We start from the raw sequence: 21,909 nt of genomic DNA on the forward strand, positions 1-21,909 counted from the left end.
TCCTCATGCACACACACTGTTCAGCCTTGTTTGTGTCGTTAACAAAGTAATCCTTGACCTCTCGGTTGACATTTCGAGGAAGAGTGTCTGGCAACACTGAAATAACCCGGAAACTACAAGTAATGGTCTTCATTCTTCTGGTTTGATAACGTAAACCTCAGTATCGGCAAGCTGAGTTTTGTTTTGCATCTGGTTTTGGTTGAAACTTGGAGCCGTGGAACTCTGAAACGCTTTTCCGCTAAACTACCCTGTTTGCAGCATGTAAGAGCTGTTGTCTTGATCTCCCTGGAGGAGGCAACTGAGGGAAGATGGCTTCTTTTGTAGTCTCTATTACTCTGTCTTCCCAAGTGCCCGTGATCTCAATTCAGCGCCCCTGTAATTTTCCTCACGTTGCGCATGTTGCTTCTCTGCCGTCGTTCCAGCAACGCCACTTGTCCGCCGCGGTGCTGCCGCTCCGCTGGCGGGACTCCGTTCCCGGGTTTCCGTCGCACCTCCCGACCTGGGGCGAGCGAATGCGGGACCTTCCCCCGGCGGAGGGCGAGCAGCGCAACGCTCCGGGGTGCCGCAGCGGGGCGAGATGCTCGGGGCCCTGCGGCCTCTCCCTCCGCCGCGTCAGCTCCACCCATCCGAGCGCACGGGGCGGAGCTGCGCTTGCTGCAGGAGCCTGCCCTTTAAGAGCCGCCTCTCCGCTGCTCAGCCCTGAGCCGCGCCCGGCGCCGCCATGGTCTCCTGGATTATCTCCCGTCTCGTGGTGTGAGTGCGTGCGGCCGGGGTGCAGGGAGGTGCGGGCCGCTGCACAGCGCCCTTCCCCGGTAGTGCGCCTCGGGAGCCGCGGCCCAGAGCGAGGCTGTGGCGTTGGCGTCGGTGCTGCCCCACGGGCCCCCGCACCCCGGGAAGGGGCGGATGGGGGGCGGGCGCGCTCGCGGGTGGCTGCGGCTGCAGACGGGCGGGTCCGCGCGGGCTGCGGCGGCCCACGGGCGGTGCCGCGGTGAGGGCGGCTGAGCACCTCCCGGAGACCGGCATCCCGCGGGCAGTGCCCGCCACTGCGGCCGGGGGCGGCGGGCGGTGCGGGGTGCCACGAGGCGCTGAGGGGTCTGTTCTTCTCCTAGGCTGATCTTCGGCACCCTCTACCCCGCGTACTCCTCCTACAAGGCCGTGAAGACGAAAAATGTGAAGGAATATGTGAGTACGGGCTCGCCGTGCCGGCGCAGTGCCCGCCCCGTCTCTCGCGGCCGCCTCTCAAGCCCCCGGCGTGTCCCCAGGGCGATGGCACTCCGGCTCCGCAGGGGCTCGGATCAGCCAGGCCGCCCGAGCAGCAGCTCCAGTTGTCTCTGGAAAAGCTGCCGAGGAAGGGTGCTTACTGAAATAGGAGGTTTCAAACCGTAAACGTGGGCTGTTTTTTCTCGGGAGATACTGAGTGAGGAAGGGAAAGCGGGGTCTGCTTTCTGCAGCCTGGAAGTATATGAGAATCTAGGACAAGTTCTTTCTTGCAACTTTATCCTTACTCTGTGTCCTTTACTGCTTTTTCAGTACTGCCTTTGTTTTCTTCCAGAGGGCTGAGCAATCTTGCTTGGTTTGTGGCTTCCTATCAGCTTTGCTTGTGATCAGTGTTTTATGTTGGTCAGAACTTCATTCTCTTTCCCTTTTGAAAACATTTTCCTCTCTCTGTCTACAACTGTTGCTACAATAACCATATTTAAAACACCAAATGCTCTTTTGTGATGAGGTATGTTGTCTTCTTACAGAAGGGATGCTCTAAGTGGATCAGTTGAGGCAAGACCTATTTCTCTTATGGGTGGGATGAATTTTCATTTATGTAGAGCTAAGAATATGATGTTGAAGTAACATGGGTGAATAGGATATAATCTGTCAGTATTGCTTTCTGGTGCAGTCTGAGACTTCCTTTAGCTGTCTCTGTTTGCTCCTTGCAAAATTACATGTCGGTAATAAATATTGTGGGATATAGTCCTGTTTTGGCTTATGCTGCTTCAGCCCTCTAGAATTGACTAGACTCTTCCTGTGCATTGGATTAAAATTCAGCCCACAGGTTTTTAAGGAGATGCCAGCTGGCCTGAGAGTCTCACTTATAGTGGACAGCTTTACAAACTGCAGCGTCTGGCCTGAGGTGTTTGAGTTTTGTTGTTTTAATACTGATCTCAGCAGAGAAGTAGAAATGTGAATGTTCAAGAGGCATTGATAACTAATAAATTGTTTTGAGTATTAAAGATACAGTCTTGATGAGCCTTACTAAACTTCAAAGTTTACTAGTAGTAACATTAGAAAGATGAAACAAAGCACAAAGAAACTATCTGAATAATCGTGTATGACTTCATAATTACTATGGAAGTTATGTATTAAGTAGTATCATATTACTGTTGTCTTTTCTGGCATTCCTTGCCTCTTTTATTTGAATTGCCAGTGACCTTTATTTGTTGCATGAAATGCATGTTTTTTACCTGGAATTTTATTCTGCTTCATGAGTGTCTGTAACAGAATGATTGTATCCAGTTACAGAAGAATGAACTTGTGAACTTGAAGACAGACTTAGATTTCAGAGTTTTAAATAACTTTATGGAGAACTTGATGTTGAAAAACGCCCTCACACCCTCATTTTTTAGAACAACTGGTGTTCTTTACAGTAAAAAACTGCTTATTTTCTGTACGTAGGTGCTGTTGAGGTACATAAATGCTTTATTTCTTTGCAGAATGTAAATTGTTTTATTGATCTGATTTTCTTTTGGTAGATGTTACTTGAGCAGCTGCAAGACTTCCTTAATCTGCTGATGAAAAATCATAGCATCATGGAATGGTTTGGGTTGGAAAGGACCTTAAAACACCTCTCTTCCTGCCATGGTCAGGGACACCTTCCACAAGACCATGTTGCTCCAAGGCCTAACCAACATGGCCTTGAACAGTTCCGGGGATGAGGCATCCACAGGCAGAAATGAGATTAAGTGCTTGAGTACCATGAGGTTGTCTTAACAACAATATCAACTGATCACTTGGTTGTTAGCTCCACTAGGAAACAGTGGAAAAGTATGGCAATAATTTTTGGGTTTTGTTTTGGTGATTCAATGGTACAGGTTTCCTGATGTAGATAGTCTGGATTGCTGCAACAGAAAATATAATCTTGTTTTTAGTTTCAGTGAAAATGCTGGAGTGGTTCAAGAAAATGTATTTGAACTGCTAAAATTTCCATCTTATTTCTCCTTGAGAGGACTGCATCAGAAATAAGCAGTTAGGTGTTGAACTGCTATCTGTCTAATTCACTTACCTTTGAAGTGCTTCTTCCTTCCCAACATAAGTGGAAAGATGGGGGAAGAATGTAGCAGAAGGGGCCGGTATCTGTTCAAACTGTTTTTCACGTGAAATGTCAGTGGAAAACTTGAATGCTGTACTGCCCATTTTCAAAGCCAGCTGTTTTATGTACTACTGCTTGTTTATAGTGCTTAAGAACCAACATTGGTTAGGGTTTGGTGATGGAGAAAGGTCTTAGAGGCGTATCTGTGCTAAAGTGGTGTATTGAGCCTTGAGTTGACACAGACCAAACTACCGCAAGCAGTCTGTCAGTGGTATCAGAGTACAGTGCAAACTTACTCTTCTCTACCGCCATAATATAAATTCAGGATAAATCCTTGAGCAGCTGTGGCGAAGTGCTTCTCGTAGCTCACATTGTCCTAAAAGCAATTTCTTTCTTTTTACATGTCATCTTCAGCTTTGGTCAAGTCTACATTCCAGTTATGGTTTCGCATTTGCTGAATTCATGTAGGTTCTTGGTGCAAGTTGGGAGACTATATATGTGCAGTTAGCTGAAGTTGGTGATCATCAAGTTGAGCAGCAATGACCTGACTCCTTTTGGTGGATTGAAAAAAACAATGCAGCCTCATTTAACCCTCCGTTTTGGGAGGTGTTTGTAATTTGTCATAAGGAAAAAATTGGTGCTTCTTCCCATCTGCTTTCTGCTTTTCTAGTTTCTGATCATCTGCAGGGACTTCTAGAACTAGAAGTTGGATCCTTCTAGTTTATTTAAGAGCTGTACTTCTTTTTTTCTTTGGGTGTAGAGCATAGGGTGAAGGGTGATAGGCGACAGACGCAAGAGACCTGTGTCCAGTGTCAAAGATGTGAACATGAAGTTTATTTAAACAGTAACGAAATTATGTTTTCTGTTCTCAGTTCACACTCCTAAGCATTCTGTTAGGAGAGTGAAAAATGAGCACTAAGATTTCTCTTTCACCAGGCTGCTTAGAGTGACCCCTTTTGAGTGACATCTGCTGATATATGTAAATGCAATAGTTTTCACTAAGAAAAAGCTGACACTAAGTTCGTTGCTTTGCATTTAATCACACTTAGAGAAAAAATGTTAACTGCAGATCACTCAGGATCTTCTTTTGAATTCTTTAATCAACTCCTTCCTAATCTCTTGGATGGAAAAGTATCTTCTGCACAGTTTGTCATCTTACTATTCACAACCTTTTCCAGATATTTCATGAAGATGAGCAGCACAGATCTCAGCACTGATTCCTGTGGGATTCCACTGGTAACTTTCCTCATTGTGAAAAGTGGCCATTTACTTTTATCCTTTGTTTCCTTTTTTTTAACCAACTGTTAATCCTCAGTAGTCCCTTCCTTTTTATCCTTGACAATTTTGTTTCTTAAGTGTTTGTTTAGACCTGTTAGAAACTCTTTAGGAACTTCATATACCCTGCCCTGTAAGGAAAACACTATAGCTAGCACAGGCTTATGGAAACCAAAGAATTCTGCTGCACTTGTGAATTTTTTTTTCTGAAAAGAAACCCATAATCCTCATTTTGTTACATATATGTATGTATCTGCTAATTGCTAATATTATTATTGTTATTGTAATTGTTGTTACTATTATTAATTACCTTTATTTTGCCTAATGCTGAAGTAAGATTTACTGGTGCATAGCTTCTCAGAAATCTCTCACCCTTTTGCATCCCTTTTTCCAAACTTTGATTTATCATTATGCACACACATTTTCGTACAAGAGCTGATTCATGTTGCTGCACTGAGGACATAATCATTTGTTTCAAGAAGTTGCCTTAGATCAACTGAATGACACCTGGTCTTGTCCAAACTGGTAATACAAGAAAAAAATTTAAAAAGGCAGGAGAGAGCCACAGAGCCATACAATGCAAGTTTTGCTGTTTTCTGTTCTGAAAAAGAAAATTCACAGTAAAGTGGAAATAATTTGGATTACTAACCACTATCTTCTTAACCATTCACTGTGTTAGAGTGGCTGGAGGCAGTTAATTTTATTTTATGAGAAAGTTTTGGAGGGTCTTTCAAGAACAAATCACTAAATTTTCCAACACATGCTAGTTTGGGGAAGTACCTGCTTTTATAGTATTTGCTGTACCAAGGATTGTCGACATGTCATTAGTATATGAACGTAATTGTTCATGTAATATTGTTCCATGATTTAATGTGTGCATTTAATATACGGCATTTCAGTTAAGGTTTTTTTTCACATTCTTGATGATACTGTTAAATTGCTTTTAATTAAGGCATCCTCTTCATTTATCTGCTCTTATGCTTATTTTTAATTCTCAGTAGGGTAGAAAACAAGTGATTTTCATTATAATCCAGCTGATTCCTCTTGAGGAGTAATTGGCTTGTAGCTGAGAAACCAGTTACCAAAAGAGCAGTGTGCATGTGTGATTGTTGGGGGGATTACTTTGTGCTTTGAAAGAAATACTGCCCCAGATAAAGGTGTGAGAAAGTAGGGAGATATACAAATATGGCGTAATAGTATGTGTATATACTCTAAACCTTAAACAAGAAGATATGGCTGATGTGGCCTGTTCTTTGCTTTTTCGCCTCTCTCAACGAGCCTTTATTAAAAAAAAAAAACCAAAACAAAAAACCCCAACCAAATTGCTTGTGTAATTTCTGGGAGTAGTAATTAAGGCAAAAAATGCTTATTAATAATGAGTTGGAGCAAAATAATATGTTTGGTTTTTTGTTGTTTTTCTTTTTTCCCCCTAAGGAAAAGCTTTACGTCAGGAAAATACAGGGCTGCAGTTGAAACTTAAACTTTTACATATGTGTGTGTATATGTATTTTTTACAGTATTCAGGATATGTGGAAGAGTGTAACTTCTAAAAGTGAACTGAGAAATCTTTTTGGTCATTTGGGACCTTAACACTGTTGCATTACAATGTTGCTACAGGGCATGCATTCTTCAATGTATTCGTATCTTCAATGTAATGTGTTTATCTATTCAGAGCACATTAATCCTATGTGTTTTTTCAGACTAAAATGTACCATTTAGTATGTGACCCTCTCCATTACAGATTATATATGCCTTCTTGTTGAATCCATCTTAATATGTGGAGATGAGTCATTTATACTGAGAAGACATTTCACTTTTTTGCTGGGTTCTGATGTATATCTATTGAGTGACTGCTCTTTTGCAGGTGAAGTGGATGATGTACTGGATTGTGTTTGCCTTTTTCACCACTGCAGAAACACTCACAGACATTGTTCTTTCTTGGTGAGTTCCTTGGTGGCATGGGGTTTTTTTTGTTATTGTTATGGTTTTTGTTTCAGTTTTTTGCCTTTTTGTAAGCAGAGAGAAGTGTTAGGGTGCTAAGAATAAACTTTCTCTCCTTTAGGAGTTTTCAATCCCTGTGAAGAGTCGGCAGGTTTCTAGATACTGTTGGTAGTAGCTGCTATCTTAGCTATTTTAACTTCTTTGCTTGGAAAGTTAGGGTAATGCGCAGTATCTGTAAAAGGGTCTTCGTCTATTCATAACATGAAATATTTCTGAGAAGCTGTTAATGTGAACTGGTGTGGTTTGAAAAATGGTGGTCTAAAAGACACCATAAAAATGGTAGAAGAAAGGCACCTATTTTGCTTTGACAGCCTTTTATGTGGAGGAGAAGATCACCTGCATGTCTGTGCTGTGAATGGCTTGCATCATGAGCTTTCTTTACGCTAGGGAGGGTGGGATGGGCTGGAATCAAAGGAAGCAGATTCTTACTCTTTTCAGTGCTCTGTGTCATGCTTGGCAATATGGAGACCTCCAAAAATGATGAATCATTGTTACAGGGCTTCAACTGAACCTTTGAAACAGGATATCTTCAGTTGCCTCATTGCTTTAGTGTTTGAGCTTTGCATACATCTCTGAAACAGTATTAGTCGAGAGTTTGATCATTTAAAGAATCATGAAAAGACTACACATGCCTTACAAAAGTGCTCAGCAGCCTATTTTCTACCTCATAAAATCTGAAAAGCAGTCAAAGATTTAAAAAGTACAAGAACTTTAGCTTGTTCACATACTTGAAAAGGACTTTTGAAAACAGAAGTTTCCTTCTACTTCTCAGTAGAGATTTTGCGTTCACTTGTTTCGATCTCTGCTATTGTATCTTCCCAGACTTTAGTGGGTAAGGGTTAGAGGTGGCAGGCTTATGTTCTGCCTGCTCTGTTTCATTTACACTGGCCCTGCTTTTGTGTCTTATATGAGGAGTACCTACTGGAAGTTTCAGAAACAGCCATCATCCTTAGCAGGAACATGACATTATTAAGATATGTAGTTGAAAATTTTGGAAAATGAGAAGGGAAACTAATGTACTATTAACATCCACTTGATGCTCTCTGAACAAACTTCAGAATTATGGAAGTAGCTATCAGATTGTAATTTGGTGTGTTTGCAGGGCTGAGAGATGCCCTGTTTATGGAGTTTTCATGGCTATGGATGAAAGACTAAATGATACTCAAAGAAGGTATGTCCTAGGATTCTAGAGAGCTTTTCTGACCTGAATAATCGATTCTTTTGTTTCTGAGCCTTTACCTTGCCTACACTTTTTCTGCCTGTGCTGCTCTCTACTAGTTATCTCCATCTGTCTCTGTGCTGATCTTGATTCCAGTTCTCCATCTTTCTCTCTCTTTTTCTTCTTTTTTTTTTCTTTCCTCTTTCTCTCAGGTTTCCCTTTTATTTCGAGCTGAAAATTGCATTTGTGATTTGGCTGCTCTCCCCTTACACCAAGGGCTCCAGTGTCCTCTACAGGAAGTTTGTGCACCCAACGCTCTCCAATAAGGAGAAGGTACTTGCTTGTTGTTGGAAGATACTGACCTGTCTGGGAACTGACTGACTGACTTCTAGTTCAGCTGTGCCTCAGTAAAAACTGAAATCAGTGAATCTTGGTTGTGCTGACATTAGTGAATGTAAAATGATCATGTGTCTGACCATGATGTCATACTGCAGTTTACTGAAGATTGTAATGTAGTCCGTAGTTTGCCTAATGCTTAGAAAGCGTGTTTGGCTAACCCAGTGTCATGAGCCCTTACAGTTGTTAAGCTTTTTGAATCATGATAGGAGCAGCATGTTCTGCAGCCAGTCTGTTTTTTCACATTGTCAGTATAAGCAACTGCTTTGTTTCAGTTGTTACAATTTGGAAATAGCAAACTGCCATTTAAAGTTGCGTTTACACACTTTCTGTAATGAGCAGAGAAACTTGAGTTATGTGATCAATGACAGCTGATGCTGGTAGCCTGGAAAAAAGTGTCCAGGTGAGCTTTGTGTTTTTAAGGGTGATGATGGGGAGGCTTTGATCATGTTTGTAATGAGGAACTAATTGCTGTGTTCCGTGTTGCGTTCCTAGGAAATTGACGAATACATTACCCAGGCTTGTGACAAGAGCTATGAAACCATGATGCGAGTTGGCAAGAGAGGGTTAAACCTTGCTGCCAGTGCGGCAGTTACTGCAGCTGCAAAGGTAATGCAACGCTGTCTGTAACATTCAGAAATTCTCCAGCAATTTATTTTTGTGTACCAGCAGTTAGTGCTGTGGGTCTGTTAGGGATACTCGTACTTGTTTGGCACCAACCTACTTTTCCATTCTTCCAGCGTGCCTTGCAATTAATCCCATCCTTTGACTTAGAAAAAGTAGAGGGGAAGTGGAGTGGATTTTGCTTTAACCTCTTTGTTGTTCTTGGGAGCATACATTTTCCCTTCTCTGTTTTTTTTCAGAGTACTTTAGTGGGGAATAGGGCACCTTTCCTCCCCTTCTGGATGAATGATCCCATGTGAGATGATCTTGGAGAAGTGCTCTTCACCCTAATTTTTATGTCCTCTTAGGGCCAGGGAGTTTTGTCTGAGAAGCTTCGAAGTTTCAGCATGCAGGATCTCACTCTGATCCGAGATGAAGATACTGTGCATATGCGAAGCCGTGATCCACAGCTGCACCCCTCTGGTGGGAGTCTTCTGGAAACCATTGAAGACTCAGGTACAGAGCACTCTGCTGGGCCATTGTATGAGGCCTCGAATGGTGAGCCAGGAGGGCTTTCCTGAGCCTTGGGTCTCAGAAGGGAATACAAGATTGTAGATTATCTGGAAGAAGTTGCATTGTCTTCCCTAGAGCCTTCTCGTTTGATATCTGTACTTTTCCCATTATCATTATTCAGGATGGTTAACATCTCTCTTACATGTGTTCCTTCAGGACAGGCCATTTTAAGCCTCATGTGATTCTTTAAAAGAAACTTTCACTCTTGTTCTCTAGCTTCCTGTTACTCCTCGGGAGAGGAGAGCAGTGTGGCACATCGGTCTAATGGAACCCTGTCAGATACTAGAACAGACCCATCAGATGAAGATGCAGGAGACAAACTTCCTAAACGTACCCAGAGTCTCAAAACTCCTAAAAAGGTGATGAAAGCTGAGGTGAGTTGGTGTATAGATTATTTCCAGCACCAACATTGATTTGTGAGCTTGCTTGGAAGGTTCTAACTTTATGGTCTCACCATTTAGAAGCAGCATACATAAATTTTGTTGGACTGTCTTTGCTAGTTGAGTCCTGCATATACTTGTCTCTAGCTTGTGCATTTTTATCATGCCTCTAAGCCTCTGTCATAAGCCGGAACCCAGCTTTTCTTTCATTCGGGTTTTGTGTTGAAGGGTGGAGCATTAGATATTTTTAATGTGTTTTGTTAACGATATCCCCTCTCCTGCCTGCTACAGTCTGAATATATACTAGTACTATGACATTTATTGCTGGGACAACCACTTTCTCTTCATCTGTAGTGCAGTGGTTCTGTACCCTCTTAGGCCTCCCTTGACTTTTACGTATTAGATATGGGGAATTACAGCACTCCCCACATGCCCCATTACTAGAGTTTTGTCTTGAAGTTTGGGTAACTAGTGATTGTTCAGTTGTTTCCTTCTTATGTTCATGTGATGATCCAAGGTATTTGCAGCCATTCACATGGGACATGAGATGCCAGAATTCTTATGATTAAAATAAACAATACACGAAAACAAATGCAGTCGTGTCCAAGAATCATTTAAGCTTAGCAGTCTTTTTTTTTCAGCAGTTTTCAGGTGTGTTTTGTAGATTATGCTTTTTGAGGTGCTCCTTTCCAGGTTTTGATTCTTACTTGAGTGTTTCTTATGGTTTGATTTGTACATGATAAAATGCTACTCCCTTTTTATGAAGTTTCAGTCCTATTTTCTTGATTCTACTTGGATTTCTAATATTATTTTATTTAAGATAAAGAATGCTATTTAGCTGACTCACACTGTTGAGCTATTCAGGCTAAATATTAAATAATCTGGAGGAAAGTAATTGCTTACAGCATCATTTTAAGTTGTACTGTTAACCTAATTTTACAGTGTATGGGACACCTTTGCACATGTTTAAGTATTCCTTGTAACTGAATCACAGAATAATTTTTTGAGATTGGAGAGGATCTGTGAATTCATCTGGTTCAAACGCACTGCTTGTGTAGAGCCAGTTCCCAGAACCAGGTCCAGGTGGCTTGATTTTCTCCAGTGGTGGACATCTGTGTCTAAAGATGCATTTTAATTTAGCTCGGATGTTTCTCTGGCTTATTTTTGAGTTGACCCCTCTTGTTTCTTGTCTACTATATTAGACAGGAGCAGGGAAACAATCAAAATTTGAGTCAAAGCTTCCTAGTGAGGAATTTTCAAAGTGAAATTCTGAAAATACATAAAGAACTATTTTCCAGTGTTTATTGTGAATGCAGAAATACCAATGAAGCCCTTTGCAGGCGTATTGGTTCTTATGCTCAGACTGTTGAATCTTTAGGTCAGATGTAGAATTTGTAGTAGGTCTGTGATTAAGATCTCTGAGATTGCCAGCCAGGGCTGAATGCATCATGGCTGAATAAATGTGCTCTTCTTGCCAATATCTATAATGAAAGACACAGAAGTAAAATGTGCAGACTAGTTTAGAATGTTTCTACAGCTTTCAGAGAACTGTGCTGGTGATGGAGATCAAGGAGCGGGAAAGTTAGAGCAGTGAAATGTTATGTGAATGTTACCAGTTAGAAATACTGCTGTGTCTAACCTTTTGTTTAGACAACTGACTTTGATTTTACTACCAGACATACCCTGTTTTAGAATGTCTTCTCCTGGTTGCTATTTGATGGATACATTGAGTGGTTTGTTTAATTAAAAAAAAAAAAAAGCTATGATTAAATAGCCTATTGAGACAACGGATGACACAAATAAGGTCGTACTGTAGTTGTTTTCTTCTAGTTTCACTCTGCATTCTTGCAACTTTCTTTTAGACATTTAGATGTTAAAATAAACTAGCCTGAGTGCCTCTTTTTCTTTTTCCTCAGCTTCCAGTAAGAAGTGTAAAAGCCCGCCCCAAGAAGAAAGCTGCTGGCTCTCTTGCTTCTGGCGAGTCATCCTAAGGCGCCTCCCCCCTCCCCAGCACCTGTCTCTGTCCTGGGATTTGCCTTTTGCTTTCATGAGGAAACTCTCCAAAGGAAGGGAGCTGAGATTCTTGTACATAACAGATACTGCTTTGTAGAGCTCATTCCAAGGCAAGGGGGAGGTTGGGATTCAGAAAGCAGAGTAGAGGATACAAATCCTCTGGAATTTTCTCCTTTTCATCTCTCTATTGGAGGGAATGCTGATATGTCTGTACATAGCCAGTTGCTTTGGAATTCCCACTGTATAACCCTAGTTGAGAATGTTTGCTGGAAGAACTGACTAGGGTTAGAGACATCCATTGCACAGAAGCTGGAAAATACTAGACACTGGAGTTCCATAAGGGTGGGTGGCTCCCTAAAATGTCTTATCTTGCTCTGGGTATTCTTCTGCAGCTGTGTGTTGTTAAGAAGTGCCCACCATGAGTCATATTTGTAAAGAACAGGACATACCTGATATGTCCATCCCCTCTGAGAAACCTACCGAAGTGATGTATGCCGAGTGCTTTTGAACATTAGGACTGGCTCATGGGACATATATGGTAGATTCCCCTTACTCATACTGGAAGATGAAGAGATTGGTTTTTATTTTATTTTTTCTGGAAGGTGAAGGGAGCTAATTGAAAAAACTAATAAAGAAAATGTGCTATTACATGTGCATTATATGATGGAGTAGGTAAGGGTTACTGTTGAGAAGGAAGGTTTGGCATCTCTCTAAGTCTCTGGCTCTTTTTGAAGCTGCTTGAATTTTATTTCAGGTTCTAATGTTCACTTTGACTTCTGTGAGAGCGTCAGAATGAGGTGAGTCCCGTGCACTAGGTCCCATGCAGTTCTGTGGGAAGCATACTCGCTTTGCAGTTTAGTGGTCGAACTCATGTCATTATGTTGCTTGTTACTGCAGACAAATTCTTCTATTCTAGCAGATGACTGGGGGAAATGTGTCTCAAAATAGTCTGCAGGCATGCTTGAGAATTTCAGAAGCCCTCACCTCTCAGCTTTAGGAGATTGAATCCTCAGGACACGAAAACTGAAACAGTTGATTTATTAAACAGTTGAATTTCACTAACTTCAGGATTTCATTTAAGGGGGATAAAAAGCAGGGACTCAGGCACAATACTGTGATTAATCAGTCCTCTTGCTTTATCCTGCTGCAGCCCTTGCACAGTTTTTCTGTCTGACATGTGCTGTGTTTATCAGTGTCCTGAGACTTGAGCAATATTTAACACTTGGGACAGAAAACTACAATGAATGTAGAATATGCATTGTGAGAGTGAAATTGCAGTGTTGCAGAGAAAATTTGCATCATGCCAAGCCATACTAATCTCTTGAATGTTGTTCAGGGGAGATCCCCTGACCAGCTGAGTCAATGAAAATTCATGAGATGAGTAAGGTTCTTGTTGTCAAGATCTATAATTAAGGTGTACCTTTATAGACATGGTTGTCCGAATGAATACTTGATCTTAATTTTCACTGAAATTAGTTATCAAAGGAACTTGGCTCCTACTTCACTACAAAAGATCATTTTTAGCTCTACATGCAGGTGTTTGTGTCCCACATCTTTTGCTGTCACATTTCTGAAATTGCAGTTAATTCTTCACAGAGCGCAGTATTTTGCTGTTGACAAGGTATAGAAGTGCTTCTGTAACTAAAGCTCCACAAGTATTTCTGTCCTAGAGAATAGCCTTTCAAAAGTTTATAAAGTTGAAGATTAGGACTGAATTTTTTCTTGTTTCCCGTTTTCTTGGTGGCAAATTGCTTGCTGTGAAAATTGACCGGTTATTTTAGGAAGCAAATTAAGTTTGGGTTACTATTATTTGTAGCTTTTAAAAATTTAAATCTTTAGAGACCATGTTAGAAACTCACATCTTGTCAAAAATATTTGTCCTAAATTACTCACAAGGCCTTATCCAGAAGCCAGTAGAAAATCCTTTATTTGGTTCTGAGTTTCACAAAAAAAACCAAAACAATTTTTTTGTTATTTTTTAGTTTATTAGCAAACTTCATGTCTCACTAGAAAGTGCAAATACCTGTTCCTGAAGCAGCAATACTTTTTATTTCCAAAGGAAATTCCTCTCTCCAGACAGTGGATAAAAAACTTTCATGATTATGTGGAAGATCCAGCTGTGAGAAATTGCTGTCCAAGACTTTACTGTACTGAGCAAGAGAAAACCATTATTTTCTATATACTGAGCATCTCTATGACCATGTTTCTTGATTTTATTTTAACTAAAATTTTCCATAGCAAATTATTTATGTAAATCATTGTGAGGGACTTGATTTGGAAGCCAAGTCTCCTCCTTGTGCTGATCTTCTTGCTCTTTCCTTGTGTGTGCATTTTGATAGTCTACGATTACTAGGTTTCCACGGAGTGACTTTCCAGAATCTTTTCTAGAATCCATTCATTTCTAGTGGCTTTTCTGCTTTGAAGCACAGGAAGAATTTCTGAAGATTCAGTTCTGGCATATGGATTTATCTTTGTCTTCCTGAGCTAGGTCCTAGCTTTTACTTTAAGTAAAAGTAGCTTTTACTTAGCATTGATGCTTGATGTCATTAGCTTGTGGTTAAAAATGGGTTAATTGTACTCTGACTTTGGTTTATATGGGGGAATTGACTTTCAGTTGCAGGAGTGAGTCTGCAGTAGAGTCAGGGACTATAATCTGTGTGATACAAAGTGTGTGATATAAAGTTGATGATATCAGGCAGCAGAACTTACCCAGAGCAAGAAGAATGTCTTAGCATGGATACTATTTTCTTCTGGTACAAATGTGACTGCTAGATTGTGCTTTACTTAATCAAAGCCACTGCAGATCTGCCACCACCCACGTGACCTCTTAGTGAGTTTCTAGATATAATTCTGCATTGGATGGCACTGTCTTGCATAGAAATTCTCTTGTTAATGGGAACGCTGAATGTGCTGCTTTGATAAAATGCTTTTATCAGCTGCTGTTCAGTGTTTTCAGCAGGAAATGCTGGAATGTAGTTTCTCTTCAGTATCATCTTTGGGCTTCATTGTGCAATTAAGCGATTGGTTACATCTTCATCTAGCAGTAGAACCTGTTGTGTTCAGTAAATGATTAGAACCTTTTCCTAATATGCCTGGCCACAGAGAGAAGTGCAGTAAAAGAAAATGATACCTGGAAGTGGGGACTGAAGAGGGTGGTATGTGTGTATCAAACTTTGTGTGCCTAAAAATTATCCTAAAATGCCTGTACCACAAGATACAAAGTTGAAGCCATGACTGCCTTTTGAAAAGAAATGTTTTACTTTCATGCTGTATAGTAGTATGTCAGTGTTCTGCTGCTGGAGAAAATGAAATGTGGTTTCCTGTCTAAGAAATTCAGTCATTTATTGCACAAACGGGAAAAAGGTTTTCTTGTTTGGCAGTAATCCTCCTCAAGAAATACAAAAATATAGGGGAGTTGACTGTCAGGTTTTAAACGTTTACACTTCACCTAAACATCTTTATTACTTACTTCTTTTTAAATTGAGTTTGTAATTCTCCTGCTTTGCATTTCTGGGACTGATTTCTTTTAGACTAGAATAATTTCCTTGGTAGGTAGAGGGTATATATAGAGAGGGATGCTGGTGTTCTTGAAATTGCAAAACGTGTTCTAGGAAAGTTTCATCTTCCCTCCTTTTAGTGAGTTGATTCCTTTTCATTGTGGTTTTGCAGTGCTGGGCTTTCTTTTATACATCCCTTTTGGAAGTGTGACAGTACACACCCTCACAACCTATGCCCTTAAGAAGCAAGATTTCTGGAGAACCACAACTTTCCAGAAATGTTTATTTATTCTATCTCAATCAGCAGGAAATTTAGTGCCTTAGGAGGAAAGTAAGATAACTATGGAGAACTCTGCTGGTTCTCTGATCTATACATAGCATTGTATTAAGGAGGATTACAAGTTAACTGTGAAATGTCATTGTATGCTTGAGAACAGCTGTTGAATTGAGCTGATTTTTCCTTTCTGTCTTCCAAAGTTGCATATAATTCTGGAAAGTGTGGATTACTCCCTAAGAGAGAAATGTAGGGAGAAAATTATCCTGCACTCTAATGGCAACACTGTATTGTCACATTGCTTCTTGCTGGGGAGATGCTGAATGACATCTCTATGCAACTGGTCTGTACTACAGCTTTTCTTGCTTTACCCACTCGGAATTTGTAATGTACTATCTGGTTGAAGCATCTTGTGGTGCTGCTCTGTAAGTTGTCTTGCCATGTCAGATAGATGAAAAAACAGGAAAGTGTTCTGCAGTTACATGAGCTCATAGAACCACAGAGGTGTCAGAGTTGGAAGGGACCTCTGGGGGTCATCTGGTTCAACCTCCTGACTCAGTCAGGGCCACCCACTGTGCCAGTTCCTGTGTGTTATTTCTGGTCTGGAACCTACTAAGTTTAATATTTAAGAGCTGATAATATGTGCAGAAATGCATATGCTCTGTGGCAATGTGCTTTAGTGTTACTTAGGAGAGGTGTTTCCTGGTTACCTTTCATCTGGAATTTGGCACTATTGCAAGGCAGTATAAACATAACTCAGTCTTACATTCTTTACAAGTACTGTTGAAAAGCCTAGAGGTCTCGGAAAAGAGGTATGCAGAATAAGTTGTGAAAACAGGTAGTTTTAACAGTAAATGGAGACAGTAGCTGTGTAGCAGCTAAGAACCTGTCTCGTGAGTTGGATAGAAGTTGGAGCAGAAAATGAGCCGTTTGTTGTGTGGAATTGTACAATACATACGGCTAACTTTCTGAGCTTTGAGCTACACTTGAACTGCATTCTACAGATGAGAGCCTGATTTCTTTCTGAGCCTGATTTCTCTCTTAGAGCCAGTCTTCCTCCCTCCCTTCCTCTTCCCTCCACCTTCTAAACTGGTCTTGAGCTACATATATCGAGATTCTTCAAACTTTCATCTCTTCAGAACAATAAAGTTTGACTTTTACCTCAGCTGGCAACTGATCTGCAGGGGGGATCGGAAGAAGATCAAGTTTCTCTCATCACTTTGTAGATGTACTATGCTGGAGAAACACTAGGAGGAAGCTTCAGAGGATATGTTTGCCTGGGAAATTACACTCTCTACCCCCTGCCAAAGCCTGCATTTTTGGATGAACCAAATGCTGGACTTAGCTATGCTCGTACACAGAGTTACATGTAGAATCCTAAAATTCAGTGTCAGAATTTCCAGTGCTGTATTTCTGATGAGAACAAGAATTAAAGTAATATGAAGTTAAAAGAAACAGTGGCAAAATGGTGGGATTTTTTTCTGCAACTTTGCAGGTAAATTTAGGTCATTGCCGTTTATATGCCTAGAATCTTTGCCTAGAGCCTCTTGCAAGCTGACTTAATTTCTTGCTCTGTTTCTTAGCTCCTATTCTTCTGTGAATTGGTTATGTTTTTTATGTTCACTCTGACTAAGCGAGGGATTGCTTCCATTTTACTGACTGGAGACATGAAATATACTGTATTAGAGCTGAAATTTAGTCTTTTTTCAGAATTTATTCCTATGACCTAGATCAGCACGTGTAATTTGTACAAGAAGACCTAAGGCTGGATTCCCAGGTGGAATCTGAGCATCTATTGCAAATAGCACAGTCTGACGTATTTCCCTTTTCTTGCAGTGGATTCTGTCTGAAATGTGGTTATTGCAGACCCCTTTGATGAGCATTCTGCATTTAGCCAAATAATGTTGAAGTAACATTTATGGGAATACTGCAATAAGTGAAGGCTAAAGGAGCAAAATCTCAAGTCTTCTGTAACATGTAATTGTCTGAGACTATGTAGAACACTAAAGCATTTCTGGCAGCAGTGGAAATAGACTGCTGTACTGACTTAAAAAGGTAGGGAATTCAGTTGTGGTCTTTGTAGCAGGTTTGGGAGGAAAGTCAGTCTAGATGGCAAGCATATAGAATTTTACATAGACGAGAACTAAGTTTTTATCACCACTAATGCTTAGTAACTTACTAAAAAGAAAGAACTCAAAAAAATTTTGTTGACTCTAAAATGGAGAGAAATTATCCTAATCATCAAATCTAGTATTGAATATAAACCTGTATTCATGCTGCTGCCTTATTTGGGAAGGCACTGAGTTGATGGCTAGCTCCTCTGTTAGATTATTTCTCAAGTGTTGTGAATGCCACATAGAGATAAATGGAATTTTTAATTCTGACATTCGACCATGAATTCAAGTCTAAATTCAGGCATGCTGAGCTTTGTCTGGGACAGTGTTGGCTGAATGACAGCACAGTAAGTGTGGAGAAAGCTGGGACAGATCTGGCCAGGTAAAGATGATTGAAGGGTCTTACTTGAAGTGCAGAAATTAGACATGCTTGGGTTTGACTCACCATTTTAATGTCAGTGTTTCCATTAGCACAGTGCTGATCTAAAAGGCAGTAAGACACAAGGAAGATTCTGAATTTCTTTTTGTCCACCAGAGGGTATAAGCATAACGTAAAGTCACTGAACATGAGAGAGCAGAGACGTCTGATAACAGTTATATTATGACAGTTGAACAGCAATATTTCTTGTGTATGAGGGTGAAGGTCCTCCTTTGGGGTGAGGGGGAAGACAAACTGGGGCTCTGATGGAAAAATACGAAGTAATACTGCTGTTAACCTGACTGAAAAGGCTGTTTGAGCTTTCTGGGCATTCTAATTGAGCCACTATCCAGTGAGGCTTGCTGAGACAATAGTGTTACAGAATAACTGTCCTCAGAATTTTTTTGTTTTACATTCAGACCATTTTCTAACTGCAGGAAGCAGCTCTGAAAATGGCAGAGTTTGTGATTCGCCCCACTGCCCTTCTTTTCCAATTAACCAATTGCTGTGTGGTGTTGTAACTTATTCTCTGAATTTTAATAGTATTTCCTGGTAAGGATGAGTATTTTCTTTCAGTTGAATCTATTTTCTGTGAAAATAGAAGCAATTTTAATCTATAAATATAGATGTAGCTAATGTTACTATGGTAATTTGTGACTGGCAACAGAGAGTTAGCATTCTGAAGAATAGACAGACAGATTCGGTTGGTTTTTTGGTTGGTGGTTTGGTTTTGGTTTTTTTTTTGGGGGGAGAGGGTGTTGGAGGTTTTTTTTGTTTGTTTGGGGTCTGTTTTGTTGTTTTGGGGGGGATGTGTTCTTTGGTTATTGGTTTTTATTGGGTTTTGTTTGTTTTTGTTGCGTTTGTTTGGTTTTTTGTTTTCTTTTGTTTTTAAAGTCAACAACCTAATTAATGGTGCATGCATTTCAGGAAAATAACCTGACTTTTTGTATTTGTTAACCACACAAAACCGTATGGGTTTAATGGATTTTGACGTTCTTACATAGGAAAGTTGATGAAGTACAGGCTGAATGAGCAGACAGTGCAGCAGAGAAAAAACTGGCTTAATGGCCAGGCCCAAGGGGGCAGATGAGGCCAGTTTTCTTCACAAATGATGGGGCAGAGTGTACCCACAGCAAGTTTCCTGGCAATGCAAAACTGAGAGGAGTAGCTGATATGCCAGAAGGTTATGCAGGAACATAGGTTATCTTACCTTCACTCTCAAAATATATGGAAATCTTAGTAGGAACATGATGAAAGAGTGTGAGATTCTTTCCGATGTTGAGAAAATCTTTTCTTTGCAACGGCGTAGACTGAGACTTGCACACTGAAGAAGGATCCGGGACATACCGGGAGGTTTCTGTAGGAAAGAGAAATGGAATCGAGAATAGTGCTGGGAATTCTTCAATGACAGACTTTGGGAAAAAAAAAAAAAAAAAGAAGAAAAAATGTATTCAATGTATTTATATTTTTCCATCATATGATCAGAGTTAGGTAAAGCAACACAGTGCTTTTGGGCAGGTGCTAAATTTCAAGTACAAATTGTGGATTGCCCTGACAAGCCGCATCCCAAGAGCATGTACTTCATTATACAAAGCACTTGGTAATGCTTTAAAGAGTTTTAAGAAATAACTTACTGTTGAGGGAGGTAGGAATGGGCTTTTGTGGCTAAGCCTTGTATTTAGAGAACAGCTATCTCTGCCAGTATAGAGCTAATGTAAAGGCTCTCCACTGTCAACTCTCTATGTCGGTTTTACAGGAAATGTACAGATACAAGTTTAGCCAAAGCCAAACAACAGATTTTTTCCAAGCTTTTTCTTTTTCCTAGGCCCTGTTGGGGAATTTAGTAACTGAATGGAAATGATAACATTGCTGCTATCGCTCGCTTATTTGGGACAATGAATATATTGAATTAAACAGAATCTAAGCAGCATTTAATAGCTTAATTTTTGTAAAAGCCAGCTGTTGTGACTATTCTGTATTTACTGCAACGGTATGGTAACTGATGCATGGAGCCATTGTAGTGCTTGAAGGCCATTACCTTCAAAAAGGGAAAGCAGAGAAAAGGCCAACCCAAATCAAATTGGTTCAGCTAGTGCAGTCTCCTGTCTCTGATATTATTTGATGACCACAGGGCAGTCTGGAATTAAACATACGTTGGAAAATGCCTCGTCGTGACACTCATTTTTTACCCATGTGCTGAAGCACGGTGGTGGTAAATAACTGGGTTAATGGAGTTTTCCTGGGAGGGGGACGTGTTTGAATTCTGCCACTAGTTTTTTGTGGTCATTAAGTTTGGTCACTTGCTGCAGTATAACGACTTAAGCGTACACAGCCTAAATTTCGTGTTGTGCTTGCTTTCATACCCAGACTCTTCCTAGGTATCTTTTAATGTTCTCTTTCGTGAAGAACCTATTTTAAAGGGCCCATTGCTTATCTTCCATTTTTACCTGGAGTATGATACAAAAGGTTTTATCAGTGCAGATGAGCTCTCATTCCAGAGGGTGACAACTAACCCTTATTTCTCTTCTCAGTTATTTTGACATTTCCACTAGAAGTGGCTTTCCTGGCCAAGCTCCCTTCTGAGGCATAAGGGTCATAAATGTATAAAGACAGCCCTGTCTGTTGGGGTTAAAGAGTATTTGGAAAAGCTCATTATACTATGTCTATTCGGGCTGTATCAACTTGCTGAAGATTGCTGATGAGACCAAAAAGCCATCATCTAAGGACTTTATTTTGAGCACTACTTCTTGCTACTGTCTCATGTGGGTCTCTCTGGTAAGTGGTGCTCCAAGCACAAGTATGTGATGGTACCTCTAAAGCAAGTGTTCTTGTGGTAAGGCTTAGTTACTGATGTGGGTGGGGGAGAGAGGTTCTGGAGGTTATTTATTCTCTTTTTATTTCCAGTGTATTTTGACAGATAAATGTCTCGGATTATTTGAATTTAAATCTACATGTGTCATTAGAATAGGCTTATAGATTTATGAGTTGCAGGTATGGCTTTTTGTTCTTTCCTATTGAGTTTACATAGCTTTCTCCCACCTTATGCCCCAGTTTCTTACTACTGATGCCTGTGAATATTCTTTTAAAAAATGCTGTTTTGTTATCTTCTCAAACTGTGCTCCTAAACCATTTTAGTTTATCTTCATGTTTTATGTGTTCAGTCTTCTGCCTTTCCCCTTCTCCATTGTTGAATGAATAAAGATATGAAAATGAATACAGAGTCCTGCTATTTCTACTTTAAAATAAGGCAAATTTTGAGAATCCACTTTGTCCTGGTATTGTTTCCTCACTTAAATGTTGCCTCTCAGGTTGTGTCCACACTTCCCAGCTGTTAACTGAGGACTTGGATTCATATCACAAGTGTATTTGTTAGGGGGCCTTTTTTGTTCCTGCAGAATAAAATACCATTGCTGTTAAGCGTTTGGGAGACCTGCCTGAATTGTAATTGTAAATAACTTTCCGGGAGGGTAGAGGTTGGAAAGCATTTGTGTGTGCAAAGTTAGAGAATGGTGAATATCTGTTTCTGGGTCCATGTGCAGAAGCATAAATGTTTAGTCAGTGCCTACATAGCTACTATACCTAGGCATGAGATATTAGAATGGTCAGGAAATAATAACTGTCGTGCAGGGTAGGTAGCAAGAACTTGGCTTACTTACTGGAAAACATCCGGTTCAGACAACAAACAGAGGGTATGTGAAAATACAAGTTAAAAATGGGCTGTGAGAAGAGTTTTCTGTAGCTATCACCAACAATTGGTCCTCCAACATACCCAGCTAGTGGGTAAAGTCGGTAGTCAAGAGCCAGCAGTTGTAGCGGCTGGCATAAGAGGAAGTCAGCTAGCAGTGGCACCTTTCTGCTTGGTGTTTTGGGTAACACAAGTCCAAAGCTGTTGAACTGTGGTTTCT

At 40.5% G+C, this 21,909-nt stretch overlaps 1 protein-coding gene across 13 annotated transcripts; it reads left to right on the top strand.

The window, feature by feature from the left end:
* Window positions 1-142: 142 nt before the first annotated feature.
* Window positions 143-21,218, top strand: REEP2 (receptor accessory protein 2). 13 transcript variants are annotated; one of them, XM_085074149.1, is made up of 10 exons: window positions 695-753; window positions 1,110-1,182; window positions 4,480-4,537; window positions 6,441-6,517; window positions 7,680-7,748; window positions 7,949-8,069; window positions 8,628-8,741; window positions 9,104-9,251; window positions 9,525-9,682; window positions 11,605-21,218. In XM_085074149.1, the coding sequence occupies exons 3-10, from the start codon at window positions 4,487-4,489 to the stop codon at window positions 11,677-11,679; spliced, it is 813 nt and encodes a 270-aa protein (XP_084930275.1). In that variant the 5' UTR covers window positions 695-753; window positions 1,110-1,182; window positions 4,480-4,486; the 3' UTR covers window positions 11,680-21,218. The 13 variants fall into 13 exon arrangements, 10 of the variants coding, with proteins under 10 accessions (XP_084930268.1, XP_084930269.1, XP_084930270.1 ...); XM_085074142.1 differs by lacking the exon at window positions 4,480-4,537 and having other exon boundaries at window positions 143-757; XM_085074147.1 differs by lacking the exon at window positions 4,480-4,537 and having other exon boundaries at window positions 626-753.
* Window positions 21,219-21,909: the final 691 nt, after the last annotated feature.

This window comes from Lichenostomus cassidix, chromosome 13, assembly GCF_008360975.1.
Source record: "Lichenostomus cassidix isolate B80296 chromosome 13, HeHo_3.0, whole genome shotgun sequence".
Taxonomy (NCBI): Eukaryota; Metazoa; Chordata; class Aves; order Passeriformes; family Meliphagidae; genus Lichenostomus; species Lichenostomus cassidix.

What these genes read in the sequence shown, in the direction of transcription:
- REEP2 (XM_085074142.1), top strand. Translation starts at nt 309, where the DNA reads ATGGCTTCTTTTGTAGTCTCTATTACTCTGTCTTCCCAAGTGCCCGTG. An exon ending in CGAAAAATGTGAAGGAATAT is followed by an intron (nt 1,183 to 6,440) that starts GTGAGTACGGGC and finishes GCTCTTTTGCAG; the next exon opens with GTGAAGTGGATGATGTACTG. An exon ending in GGAAACCATTGAAGACTCAG is followed by an intron (nt 9,252 to 9,524) that starts GTACAGAGCACT and finishes CTTGTTCTCTAG; the next exon opens with CTTCCTGTTACTCCTCGGGA.